The sequence below is a fragment of the Apis dorsata genome, unplaced genomic scaffold (genome assembly GCF_000469605.1).
Source record: "Apis dorsata unplaced genomic scaffold, Apis dorsata 1.3 scaffold_317, whole genome shotgun sequence".
Taxonomy (NCBI): domain Eukaryota; kingdom Metazoa; phylum Arthropoda; class Insecta; order Hymenoptera; family Apidae; genus Apis; species Apis dorsata.
The window spans coordinates 12208-27169 of record NW_006263588.1 but is presented as its reverse complement, the minus strand read 5'-3'; the positions used below and the strand labels follow the sequence as shown (position 1 = coordinate 27169).

The following is a 14962-nucleotide window of genomic DNA, read 5'->3' as shown; positions in this document are numbered from 1 at the left end:
ATTATAATTAAATAATATTATATAATATATTATAATTTATATAATTTATATAATTTATATAATATAGTTTACTATACTATAATACTACTTTACTATACTATACTATAATTAAAAAAATAACGCCAAAAAAAAAAAAACGTACATATAATTTTTAAGCAATCCTAATTTTAAAATAAATATTTTATTAAAATTTGATTATAAAAAATCTTCTTTTTAAATAAATTTTCAGAAGATTAATAATAAATATAAAACAATATTATTTCTCAAAAAATAAAATTAAATAAAATGATATAAATAAATTACTTGATTGGAATTATTTATATTAATATTTCAAAAATAAAACATATTGGATATAATATGGATATAATATACATATATTTATTTTGTAATAATCATTAATTCTGCGATGGTACATTGTGTTGTTTTTGTATTTATTTAATGTAATTTAGTTTATTTTGTTAATTGTTGCTATTAGTTTAAAATTATTATTAGTTTAACAAAAATTTAATGATTAATTATAATTAATTATAACGATTCCTTTATTTTTGTGAATTTACAATTTAATTGTTACGAAATATAAATTATCCATACGCTGCAAACATGTATATATATATATATTTTCAAAATCAATTATCGGTACTTATAATTATTTGATCTAACATAAGTATAAAAAATCGACATAGACGCTAAAAATATTAGAGAAAGGCTGGAATAATAAAAAATAATACGGTGATTGTACCATGTAAAATCTTTGTTTCTCAATTAATGTATGATTATATTAATAATGATATTTGAATTCTAGAGCAATATAAGAATTAATGAATGTATTTCAGAAGAATTTAAATATAATGTATCAATGGAATATTTGAACATTTAAAAAAACATTTTATTGTAAAGATATATAATTAAGTTTTTTTGCAAAATGTATGTATGTATATAATCTTATAATCTTAAAAACAACAAGAAACGAAAGTTTGAAAAATTATAAATAATATAAACAAGAATTTATCATATATATATTTTGTCAATTATAAATTTCTAATTGAATAATCTAAATAATTTCAACTATTTTTAAATTTTAACTATTTTAAATTTTTTGGCGGTATGAAATCAATCGCTAATCGATTTCATTTTAATCTAATCTTTAATTGTACATTTTTGTTATAAAAAAACTGTTTTTAAGATTAACTATCAATTGTACATTTTATGAACTATAACCGAATATTTTGTATACACTAGATGTCACTACTATAACAAATTTTGATTCATTATTCGTGCTTATGCTATCATGACTAAATTTTAATCACCTAACAAATTTCTTAGAATTAATAATTAAAAAATAAATTACATTTATTAATAAACATTCTTTTCAAATATTTTCGTTGCAAATAAATGAATTAATGAATAGAGATCAAAAAAGCTAGATATATATATATTATTGTTTATCCTAAATAAAATTGTATAGAAACTTAAATTAAATTAATCATTGATAGTTAATGACAAATATATATGTATTTTCTTTAATTCGATTTAAATTAAATCGCTGGTTTAATTAATAACTGCTAATCAATTATTGGATTTTTCGTTTTGGATAAAGTTGTATATGAAGAAGCAAATGAGTCTACTTACACGTTGAAAGCATTGTATCCTATAAATTTTGATACGATTGAAAAATTTTACAGATCAACAAAATAAATCCCATAAAGTTAATTACGATTTATATTATCTCTAATATTTATGAATTGACTACAATTACATTGATTTATACAATGTGTTTCAAAATATATTTCAAAAATCAAATTTTTTAAAAATAAAAAATGGATTAAAAATTTGAAAGTTTAAAGATAGTTTTAAAAAAATTCATTTTTTATTTATATTTTGAAATATTCTGTATATTATGATTATACTCATTTCAACATAAAATTGATACATATTGATACAAGATTTAATAATTTAATTATCTAATAAATTCTTTAAAATTTGATTTTTAAACATCTTATGCTTCTATATTTTAATTTGACGATTTTCTCAATTTTGAAATGACCAATAAGCACGCACGATATGTAACGATCTAAACTACATTTTTTTAAAAAGAATAAGCTATGATAAATTGTTAATAAAAATATAATATTCATTTTTTCCTTATGTTTTAAAATTGTTGTTGTTCAAATAAAATTATGTTTAATTTTTTGACAGAGAATTTAAATTCAGTTTCTTTTCCATAACGAAAATGATCATCAAATGTTTGTGTTTAAATCTTTTTTATGATAAAATATTGAACATATGGTGTTTGAAAACTTTAATTCAAAAATATCATCAATAGTTCATTATATAGAGCATTTCCGGTTCATTATATAGAGCATTTCAGTTAAATACTTTAAAAAAAGAAATATTTAAAATAAAAAGTTAAATAATTATAAATATAGTTTTCTAATTATTTCTATATATAATTTCATGATATATATAACATCAATGATACGAAATTGTTTTTTTACGGTATTCTGTAATCTAAATTTCGTTATTTCAAAACCAGAAATACTTTATATCTTATTATTTTTTATTGAAGATTTTATTCTTCAGATTATTTGACATATAGAAAACTGTTTTTTCTTTTTTTTTTTTTAATTATAACATTCGTTGTTTCCTCTTTCTAAAATCTCTTTTGGTTTTCTTAGAAAATATGTAAAAATTATTTAATCACATTAAATTGAATATGGTATATACGCATATTGTTGTCAGAAAACATTAATAATCGCTTTTTAAATCGATTTCGCTCATTTTATTTTTATTCAGTAAGAAATTCAGTGAAAAACTCTCATTCAATATTCAAACTTTTATGCAATCAAGAAATGTGTTCCAAAATTCTTACTTATTGAATTCTTCCGTTTCTGGATACAATTGACTTGTTCAATTAGATGCAGAAACAATCTGCATTTAATTAATATTCACACAATACTTGAATTTGTTAACCGTTGTGAACACTTTATACATGTTTATGCTTTTATTCATCATTAGGAACAATAGCTAACGGATTCTTGTTTGTAACATACTTTCAATCTTATTTTGTTATCGATATAAAAATTAACATTTTCATCAGAAAAAAAATGAAATTAATCGGAAATAAAATTAATTGATTCCGTGGTTCTGAATCGTTTAAGCAAGATTTCATTTTTTTAAAGAGATTTTTATTTTTTTGCTGATAAATTTTTTAAACATTTTTTAAACATTTTTTAAACATTTGATTGAATGAATGATTATATAAAAAAGTAAAGTTTTTAATAAATATTCCAAAATTTTTTTAAATTTTATATTATATTATAATAATAAAATTTTATAATAATAAAAATATAATAATAATAAAATAATTGTGGATAAACGATTCAGGAATTAATCTTTACTCTCAGAAATTGCAAAAAAATATATTTATCCATTAAGAATTAAAAATCTACTCAATCAATCTACTTTTTATTTTTATTTTCAATTTTTTAACTTTTTAAAAATTTAATAACAAAATTTTAATTATTTTTTTTATATGAAAATAAAAAAAATTTAATAAATTAATTGTTATATTTTTGTTTTTTGCTTAAAAAAATATAAAATAATATAATTTATAAATTTAAATATGTAATATACTATATAGTAATTATTGGAACAGAAAGATCTGAACTGTTTATAGATTCTATCTGAGCGCGAATTAATTATCTTTATTTAATTATATATATAGATAGTTACTATAAGAACGCGCTTAGCAACCTACTTGTTTTCTTATTAAAACATCATGGTGAAAGGAGTTCATTGATTAACAAATAACAGTGCAAGAGTGTTATGAAGAGGTTAACAAACGGTTCTTATCCTAAAATTTTTCTAATTTGAGCCTCTACTTTAAAAGATTTACTACATAAAAAATTTATATATATATATACATATTATGTGTATATATATACATATTATGTATATGTATATATATGTACATATATTATACACATGTACGTATTGCCTACAATTTTTAATGTAAGGTAACTACCATTTATAAATCATTCTTATTAATTCTTATTAGGTGTCCCCAATAATTTTACAAATTAACGTCTATTTAATAATGGGTAATAATTAATATAATAATTAATAATTTTATAAATTGATATTTGAAAACTACAACTACTTAAGAGACTAAAAATTTTGATTTATCTACAAATATTTAATTATTTATTATTATTAGTAAATAAATTAATCTATTTGGAATAAAGAAAATTCTTTGGCATTAAATGTAAATGCTTATAAATAGATGAAACAAAAGTTTTGAAAATCATTAAGAAAATTTCAAATTGGATATAAATATGTTTGAATAAATATGTTTGCAAAATAACTTGAAAAAAGTCTAGTATTGTATATGTATGATTCGAAAAGAAAAACTAGTAATTTCAAAATCGACGCAAGGTGCCTATAGCTACTGATTATCTTGTCGTATGTTCAATCGACAATAAATTATACAATTCTTTAACAAATCGTTTCGTGTAATCTCATACAATTATTTCTTAATTTCTTTTTCCTCTTAGTTTTCTTTCCTTTAAATTATTAAGTGATTATTGCAATTTGGTGTTTCGTTTTGCAGAATATAGATAATTATAGAAACATCCCTTTATTTTCTATTGAATAATACTATATAATTTTAATAATATTCTTTAATGTTTGCTTATTTATATGTTTGTATGAAAATTGTTTTCAACCAACAATCAATATTAGAAAACTGATTTTTGGTTATCACTTATATCTACGATATAATTCTAAATGACTTTTAAAATGGTTGAACCCTATAGAGACTTTATATGTATAAGATACACACATTTATATATAGTGTATATAATTAATATGATAAAGCAGAATATCGTTCTGCTCCTTTTTCAGGAGAACCACATTGTGTTCGTATACCTTTTTATTTCTCTTTTTAAATTATTTGAGATTATTCCAATAGAAAATTCAATCTTTTTAACATTTCTAAGGCTCTATCGCCGAATACTCGTTGCATACTGAAGAAATTTTTAATGTGTAAATTGTTCATATAAGTTCATATACAAAATCAGTATTTCTTCGAAGAAATATAGCTTTTTTATCAAGCACAGAATATTATTAAATTTATTATGTGATAAAATCTAAATTTGGAAAAAGAAATTATCCTTCAAAAAAATATAATTGTTAAATTACACATATCGAATACATGTATTTTTTAAATATTTTTGATTAATCATTTATATCATCCTTATTGATCTTAATAAATTTGAAATTATTTTGATTTTTTCTTTTACACAATCAGTTTTCAAATTTTTAACTTTCAAATTTTAATGGTACTATATTTAATATAATTCTGGCTATACCTGTGTGTGTAAAGAAAATATTGCTCAAATTAATTATATTTCGCTAAAATTTTTATCAACAGATTTGAATCAAAGAATTATATTCTTCAATTTAGCCATTTATTTAATAATTTAATAAAATTTAAAATTTAATAATTTTCTACATAACAATATAACTTTCATCCGCAGAAGAAAATCTTTAGAATAAAAGAATATAAGAATATATATTTGATAAATTTTTTATTTCATTTGTTCCAAATATTCAATATTATTTGATTTATGAAAAATTATTTTCAATAAAAATTTAAGAAATATCCTGTGCATAATTAATTATTGTTCAGATCAATATTTAATAAACATTTCATCATTTCCATTATTTTTCATACTAATTATAAAGATAAAATTGTCTTTCAATCGTATACACAGCCATACGTCCTTCCATCGCTTATGAAAGAAATAAAATAGGTTTTCAGAATTTGGCACGGAAGTGAAACAAGACAAAATGTTGTTTCATTTCGAATTCATTTCGTTTCAATGTTTTCAAGTGTGTAATGTTTTCTTCAGTGTGTAATGTCAGATTCTTAAATAGTTTCTTCCGTAATATTTTTGTTTCTTCAAAAATTATTATATAATAATATTTTCTTTATAATTAATATTTTCTTTATAATATATTAATCGATTTAATTTTTGCTTTTCTAATTTATTGAAATATTTCTTTTTAATTTTATCTCATGATAATTTTTGACTTGAGTTTTTAATCTCAATTCCACAATTGACAAATCGTTTACCTCCTCTCTCCCAAAGGAAGTATTCTTTTTCCATTATAGTTTATTATAGATATTATAATTTAATGCTCACTTTACGTGATATAAAATAATTCTTCTGCAAGAAGAAATACATGTAGCTCGTTCATCTATTGATTACGAGCATGATTAAATTCTTGAACTTACAAGATTTTTAAGAATTTGATTTTTTTTATTTTTGTCTTTTTTTGCTTTTTTTTTTTAAATATTCTTTATTTTTCTTGAAATTGGAATTTTTGACTGTAGAATTTGGGAATCATATTTTATCCTATCCTGGAAAAAAATTGAAACATTTCAGATTATATTGAATTCTATTAAAAAAATATTTGCTTTTTTTTTGAGATTTAATTCTTTTTTTCTCTTATTTAGTTCATTATTTTTTCTACTTGTTTTCTAATCTTATTAATTCCTTTTAATAGAAGCCTATTTCAAATATTTCTTATAAAATACTATTAAATATATGTATTTTTTATTTATTTTTTTAATTATACTAATCTAATTATACTAATATAAATATCTAAAACTAATTAAAATTTATTTCTATTCAAATTATATTTCTATCACTTACAATTATATTATTAAAATATATATATCTCAAATAAGAACAAAAATAACAAGCTAACTCGTTCATCAAATTATTTACCCTTAGCAAAAGAGCGGAGCCTCCGGTTGATTCCACCAGTGCGCTGCTAAGAGCATATAAAGCTCTTGATCTTGAACGGTATAACCTGGAGGTGGTTGAGAAGGCAAAGGCGGTGGAATAGGTGGCAGCAAAGAGTAGGACGGCGGCGGTGGTGAAGGCGATTGGGATTGTGAAAAGGTAGTTGTAGTGGTAGAGAGCGGCGTTGGCGGCGTTGGTGGTGTTGTCGTGGTCATCACCGGGGGCTCTTCCTTCTCCGGAGATCAAAACGCGTAATCAAACTTTGCCAACGATCGTGTAGTCACGTCATCCTAAACAAATTATTTTTATTAATCATATTGTGTTACCATATCATTTATTATAATTAAATTTTATTTTAATAATTATTCTTATATTTATATCTTAATAAAATAAAAGTTACTCAAAGTTTTTTGAATAGCTTATAGTATTTTTTGTTATTGACAAACAATATATGAAAAAAGGATATTGTTTAAAAAAATGATAATAATGAAATAAAACATTAGTACCCTTAAACAACTTTCCATAAATTCTTCGATCGTTATTATACCATCTTGGTTTAGGTCAAACTTCTTGAATACTCTATCCAATTGCTCCCTCGCTTTCCTTTCCTCTTCAGCATGATGTCGTCGACCCATGAGCTCATGTACCGCAATCACTACTTCCCATAACTCGCCCCTGGTGATGCAGCCATCACCATTTATATCATAAAGCTTGAAAATCCATCGTAATTTCTCATAGATACTTCCTCTTAGCAAAGTCGATAAAATGACGAGAAGATCCTGAAAAAAATATCATTTTTTATAATTTGAATTTTTTTTTCTTTTTATTGTAAAAAAGTAAATTAAAAAATAAAAAAATAATAAATAGAAAATTAAAGAATTGATTAATTAAAATCGATAAATAAATAACATTGTGAATTTTAAAATTAAAAAATTATGAAAAAAAATAGAAAATTTTTAAAAAGAAATAATAAGAAAAAGATAAAAATTACCCTAAAATTCATGGCACCATTGCAGTTAACATCGAACGCTTTAAACACATAATGAGCATAAAGACTAGAATCTGTAATTTATACAAATAAATATTAAAATAATTTCTCAATAATTATTCAAGAGATAAGGATCTTTAATTAAAACTTACTGCCATGGGGGAAAAATTTTGCATAGATATCCTTAAATAAATCTTCGTGCACTACACCTTCTGGACATTCCTAAAAATATCAATATGAATATTAATTTAATTAAAAAAAATAAATATTTATGAAAAATAGAAAGAATAAATATATTAATTCATTGGAAAAAGAAGTTTTCGTTGGCAATAATAAATTTTATTTGAAACAGATCATAAAATGGTGAAAATAAGAAGGAAATGAATCAAAGTGGATATTTGTATATGTATGAATATAATATATAAAAGAAGCAACAAAAATGAAAATTCCATACACTATACCGAAATATGTGTTTGAAACATACCGGTAAGTTTTTTATTTTATTTTTTATAATTTTCTAATTGTCTAATCAACTAAATTTCATAATTTTCAAATTTCTAAATCTTATTTAAAATTATTTAATCTTATATAATTTTTTAATATTCTAATTCTAATTTTTATAGACTTCTTTTTTTTAAATTATTAAAAATTCTTATTATAATCATATTTTTTTAAGATTAATAATATAAGAAAATATATTTAATATTAATATCTTTTTAAAAGATGTTCAGATGAAACGATACAATTACCGACCGAGACTGAACGAACAATTCGGTCGGAAGATGTTTATTGGGACGTGGACAGAGTTCCGAGCTTGAAGACTCTTGCTCTTCGTGTTATAGCCTCTGAATGGAAAAGAAATCCAATACTGGAAGAATTACCGACATGCGAAGACAGAAATGAGCTAATAGAAATTTTGTCTACCGATTTGCCATTTGAATTGACCATAAAGAAAATTGAAGACGAATATTATTGGGAACGTTGCTCGAAAGCTAGGTGAAATAGTTGTAATCGAAAATCTTGTTACTAAATATGTTTTTTAGAAATTTAAATTTTTTTTTTTAGAATTTTATAAACTTTTAACTTTGCAGTCAAGTAATAAAAAAATAATGGGAAAAAAGTAGGAAAAATAGTAAGAAAGTTGAAAATTTATAAAATAAAAAATTAATAAATTCGGAAATAAAAATATTAAAATATTTTATAAAAAAAATTTCAATAAAAATATAGAATAAGAATAGAAATAAAATAATAGTGAGAAAGAAAATAGGAAAATAAGAAATTGAAAAATTTTAAATAGAAAAACAAAAAGAATATTTAATTCTATCTAATTTAGAAATAGTGATTAGTATCTTTCTTGATAAAAGAAATTCTTAATTAATTTCTTTCTCTTTTTTTTTTAGAAATTTAAAAAAAAAAATTCTCAAATCCTCATAAAAACGTCAAATTCCAAATTTAATTTACTAACTAAAAAGTAGATTTAATTATACATATATATTACTATAGGTATATGATGCATTTTATACAGCATCAATTCTATTAATTTTATTTGGCAATCTTTCAACAAACATCCTCTTAAGCATTCTATTCAATACACACATTTCCAACATGAGAATTATGGAATTTTTATAAAGAAATTTTTAGTTTATTTTAAACGTGACCCTAAAAATTTAAATGCGAAAACATGAAAAGATTGGAATTATTTTAGATGGGAACACAACGATTTATCTATGCATGGTAATTGTTGGCGACGACGTTATTGCGAGGGTATTTTTGGCGAATATTTGGAGAATCTCGATCCAACTTTCTTCGAACCGCAAAAGGAAGAATGCGAAAAAATGATCGATTTGGTGCATAAATATGTGCATACCATACAGATACGTTCTCTCATACCTACAAGGTAGGTAAATTTATTTTAAAATATAAAATATAAACAAATAGAAAATATAAATAAGTATTTAAAAAAGAAATAGATATATTTATAAAAAAAGAAAGCCAAATAATTTGAAAAGAATTTACAAAAAATAACTATTACTCGAGTTTATATAAAGTTTCAAAAATTAAAATCTTTCTTTTTACAAGTTTTTATGTTATGTAATCAATATATTTATTTGCTTAAAATATCACAGGAAAACAAGGATATCTTTAAACGATGAAGACCCTTGTGAAAAAGATATAGAATATCCCATTAATCACATCCCATTAGAAATTATTCTACCACGTTTTCCTTATCTTACGGAAATTCGCATTAATTTTGGACAGATTTATATGAACGATGGTTTCGAATGGAAAGATTTTGAGTGAGTTCTTTTTCTAAGTTATAGCATATTTTTTAAAATTTGATTTATGTAATAAAATAGATAAATAACTAAAAATAAAAATAAAAAAAAATAAAGCATTTCCATTGAAGATTGTCTGGGTCTTGGTCGTGGGATTAAAGCTTGTGAGAAATTGAAGAAGTTTAGTTTAACTAGGAGCAATGTGGACCAATTACGTATTGCAGCTCTTCTTCAGGGAATGGTGGAAAATCATAATGTTCGTAATATTATGATAAATCTAAAAAAGAATTGCATATTTTAAATAATTTTTTAATGTTCTTCGTATTATGCATATAGTAATAAACTTAGAAAAATAATATAAAAGAAAAAAAATATAATTTATAATTTTTTTAAGAATTCTACCTTATAATCATCCATTTTTTTATAATACTTTGTATTTCAACATCTACACATTCTCTTAATATTTCAAATAATTTAATCTTCTTTTTCTATAATGCTTCCATATACTTTTCCATAATGTTTTTTTATCGAGCAATTTTTTTAATAAATTTCCTCATATTATATTTTTAATGTTTTTAAGCACAGATAGAAGAATTAAATTTCTCTCATTGCAAACTGGGAAACGTAGGAGCTCAGGCAATTGGTGAATTCATATTGTTGCACAAGAAGTTGAAGGTATTGAATTTGGAGAACAATAACATAGGACCGGAAGGAGTTGCTGGCATAATTTATGGGATGTTAAAGTTGGAAAACTCGATAATGTTTAAAGTTCTGAATCTAGGGATGAACCCTTTGCTAGACAACGGGATGTTTCACATATGTGCCCGTAAGTGTACAAGATATTGGGTTACTAACTTTATCCTCTTATGAGTCAATATTTAAACTGTCTACTGTATCGAAAGGCGATTGTATCCCATAGAACAAACACTGTGCTCGACTTCCATTCCATTAATCTCTCGCCGGAAGTTACCCTGGATTTTTGTTTGGCTTTTGCATTTCATCGAATAGTTAATCTTCCATGATTTATAACTACATATATAACTTACATAAATGCATAGAATATATATGTAGGGCATTTAATATAATAAAAAAAAATAGTATTTATAATAATTATTATGAATATATTGCAAAATTAATCCTTATTTATTTCATTGCTGTTTTTTGTTTAGATTTATTTTTTCCTAAAACAAAAATGTTTATTATTATTACTTATTTCATTGAATAATTGAAAAAAATTTTACAATTGAACAATTTTCTTATATCTATGTAGATCTTTGTCTAGAGCTTGTACAAACTAACTTGATTTTAGTAAGGCTTATACAATTTTCAAAGAAGTGATCTTAAGCAAAGAACAGATTGAAATTGCATTCCCAAGAGTTCATTGTCTGTGTTTGTTTTAGTTCTGTTAAGAAACGAAAGTTTGGAAGTTCTCAATTTGAATGCTTGCAAAATAGAAGCTGCAGGAGGTATGGCACTGGCCGATATATTGATTTCTGGTTCCATCAATTTCGAAAATTTAAGTATCGATGTGTCGAACAACGAATTTAATGAAAAAAGTGAGATATGTTCCTAGTAAAAAAAAATTTCTTTTGTTAATTATAGTGTATGAATTACGTAGATAGTTAAAAGTAAAAAAAAAAAGTAAAAGAAAAATTAAAAAATAAATTTAAACAATTTATAATTATTTATTTTGAATGTAATATATTAAAAACATATATAATTCAATATATATAATATATTATCAAATCATATAAAATCTGATTCAATATTCTGAATTAGCTTTATTTTATTTTTTATAAATCAATTTTCTATTCAAATATTCATTGATTAAAGAATAATAATATTGTATATAAAATAAACGAATAATATAATGTGACTTTAGTTGGAGAAACAATTGACTTAGCACTGAAGGAAATTCCGTTTATAGTGGAATTCAAAGCTCGAATGTGTAATTTCTCGAAAAAATCAGAAAATTCTATCTACGAGAGTGTAATGAGGTAAGAAAAAGTTATATATTTTATTAATACGATACTTGATCTCTGATTTTTGTTATTTTTAAGAAATAAACTAAAGAAACTGAAAGAGAATACGAAACAGATGCTTGAAGAATCACAAAGAATTTCCAGCGATGTGTCTATCTTTAAACAAATACTCAACAATAATATATTCAATATATAAGCTCAAAAAATAAGAAAATTGATAATAAAATGCAAACTTATGTACAAAAAATAAAAATCAAGAGTAATAAATGAAAGAGATAAAAAAAAATATAAAAATAATTATATTAAAAAATTATAAAAAATTTATTATTAAAAAATTTATTATTAAAAAATTCAATTTAAAAATAAGATAATATACATATAAAAGAAATATATAAAAGAAAAAAAGCATAAAATAGAAAACATAGCATAAAAAGAAACAATACAAATTATAAACAAACATTTTATTTTGTATATATTTTTATTTAATATGTTCTTAAAATTTCTTAATATTATATTAAAATGATCAAAATTCGTTAAACTTAATTGATTGGATGCATTCAAAGCAAGTACAGGAAGAAATTCCAATATCAATAGAATAATTAACATTTCTGCATAATATTCAATGATAATGTCTCCATTCCACCTAAATGTTCATCCATTGCCTGAGGAAGTATGAAGAAAATGATCGTCGCAATGGAGAAGGACTAATGAAAGAGTTGGCAACAAAAGAGCAGTGCAACGAGCATGCAACTACTTCGAAGAAGTTATGCGAGAATCGTGAGTACGGTAAATTGCAGCAAAAGTGGGCCAGTGCTAAGACTTTTTTCATTATTAAGACAAACGGTTGTCGGAAAAAAATAAAAGATCCAGTTTCGTGCAATCCTAGGAATATTTTTCCTCGATTATTTCTTTTTCGTGAGAAAAATATATTTAATCTGGTTCAGTATTGTGCTTTTGTATATTGAAATGTAAAAAAATGATTCCAAGATTGAATCATATAAAAATTATAAAATTTAAAATATAAATTATTATTAATTTTTTAAAAAAGCACATTACTTTATAATTTTACTTAATATTATTTAATTGCAATAATTTTTGCATATTAGAATAGATATATATTTGAAATATCAAACATATATTATTAATATTTCAGTTGAATAGAGGAATTATTCCAATAGATATTGTATATATATTTTATAATATTTATTAAAAATCAATTAAAATGATACACTCTCTATATTAATCATAATATCCCTATATTAATCAGAATACTGACTTATAATTTTATTCAAAAATTAATTGAAATAAAATTATTTTTATTTTCCTAAATATATATCTTTTTAAATGTATATGTATAATAACTTTTATAATAGAAAATATACTGTTTAAATTTTGATGTAAAATTGGAGTAAATATAATGATTTTCAAAAAAAATTTTAATTAAATTATGTTTTTGCATAAAAATGATTTTCATATTTTATATAATATTTGGTCAACCGATCGAGATCATAAAATTTTATCGATTATCAAGAGGTTATAGTTCATAATTTCTTTAAAACCATATTTATGCTCGAAGAAAATAAATTCCTTCGTTGTATCTTACAGCAATTATCAATTATGAAATTCTGACATTAAAAATCGATTTTCACTTTTTTAATTTGATATTTACAACGGAAGTTCACATATTTCCGATAATTTAATCGCTCTGCTGAGATGAGAAATGTAATTTAAGATATAATTAAATGCGTAAAGAGTATTACTAATTTTAATTTTTTAATAAAAATAATTGTATTAAACACAAATTTGTAATTCAATTATTTAAATGTTTTTTTAATAATTATATGTTTAATAATTATATGTTCAAAATGAACATATAATTATTTATAATACATTATCTTTATATTTATCGAGAAAGTAAATTATGAAGATATACGCTTCAATTACATGGAACAGCGCTATTGAATTCTATTCCCAAGAGAATATCGAAATTCCCCTTATTAGAATTTCAGTTGACATGTGAATTGTAATTGAAGCAGTAGTTACTATTGAAATTAATATGTAACATATATTGTTAACAGTACACAATTATAATGTTTGCATATTAAATAACAAAGATACAAAGATGGACAAAGATGGATGAAACTTTTATAAAACATGAAATGAATCGAGTTGAATTAAAGAAGAGATTAGTGAATTTTAGAAACATTGGATTCTTCAGTCAAGTATACAAGTATAGTTCTTATTAACCTGTATTTACAACATTCTTTGTTTTTTCATGTAATATAACAAGAACAAATAAAAAAAAATTGTTTCTACTTTTTCAAAAAAATATACATATATTAGAATATATATATATTCTAAAAAATATACATATATTTCCATAAATAATATATAAATTTCTAAATTAAAAAATATACAATATTAAATACCTTTTTTAAATTTAAATTTTTAAGACAATATAAAAGAGAATATATATCCAAATTAATATCAGGATTTAAATATATATTCTTTAAATATATATTCTTCTACATAAAATATCAATATTATAATCAAACAATATTTTTTAAATTTTCAATTCATATCTCATTTGAACCAATCATTATTTATTATTGACAAAAGAAAATTTACATTAATTTATGCAAGAATTCATAAAAAAACTAAAATTGATTATCTAGAATATGATTATAACAAAATAAACTAAAATAATTTAGAGAAATGCGTGAAAGTTCAAAGATATATCCGAGAAAGCGACAATTTAGCGAAAATTTCATTTATACTATCGATCTTCATGAATGTTATTATATGGGCCTAAATAAGTACTTACAATTTTTCTAAACGCCAAGGTCCCGGCCTCGACGCGGCCTCTGGTGTCGGCCTTCTTCGATTTCCACTAGATACCGACAC

At 22.2% G+C, this 14962-nt stretch overlaps 2 protein-coding genes across 7 annotated transcripts in view; one reads left to right on the top strand and one right to left on the bottom strand.

Moving 5' to 3' along the window:
* Positions 1-6070: 6070 nt before the first annotated feature.
* The window catches only part of LOC102681561 (Kv channel-interacting protein 1), a 19990-nt gene continuing 11098 nt past the window's right edge, over positions 6071-14962 (bottom strand). For 5 of the 6 annotated variants that reach the window (XM_006617576.2, XM_006617574.2, XM_006617575.2 and 2 more), the window contains 5 exons: positions 7953-8022; positions 7804-7874; positions 7319-7591; positions 6795-7102; positions 6326-6424 (listed from right to left, as the gene is read on the bottom strand). In XM_006617576.2, coding sequence (XP_006617639.1) covers positions 7055-7102; positions 7319-7591; positions 7804-7874; positions 7953-8022 — 462 coding nt within the window. In that variant the 3' untranslated portion in view covers positions 6326-6424; positions 6795-7054. Of the gene's footprint in view, positions 6425-6794; positions 7103-7318; positions 7592-7803; positions 7875-7952; positions 8023-14962 lie in introns of all 6 variants that reach the window. The other variant, XM_006617578.2, reaches the window with a different exon arrangement.
* On the top strand, positions 8145-12321 carry LOC102681425 (dynein regulatory complex subunit 5). Its single transcript, XM_006617573.2, has 9 exons — positions 8145-8286; positions 8524-8796; positions 9506-9697; positions 9927-10097; positions 10194-10332; positions 10662-10902; positions 11477-11632; positions 11959-12073; positions 12137-12321. Exons 1-9 carry the CDS (start codon positions 8240-8242, stop codon positions 12252-12254), a joined length of 1452 nt encoding a protein of 483 aa, XP_006617636.1. The 5' UTR covers positions 8145-8239; the 3' UTR covers positions 12255-12321.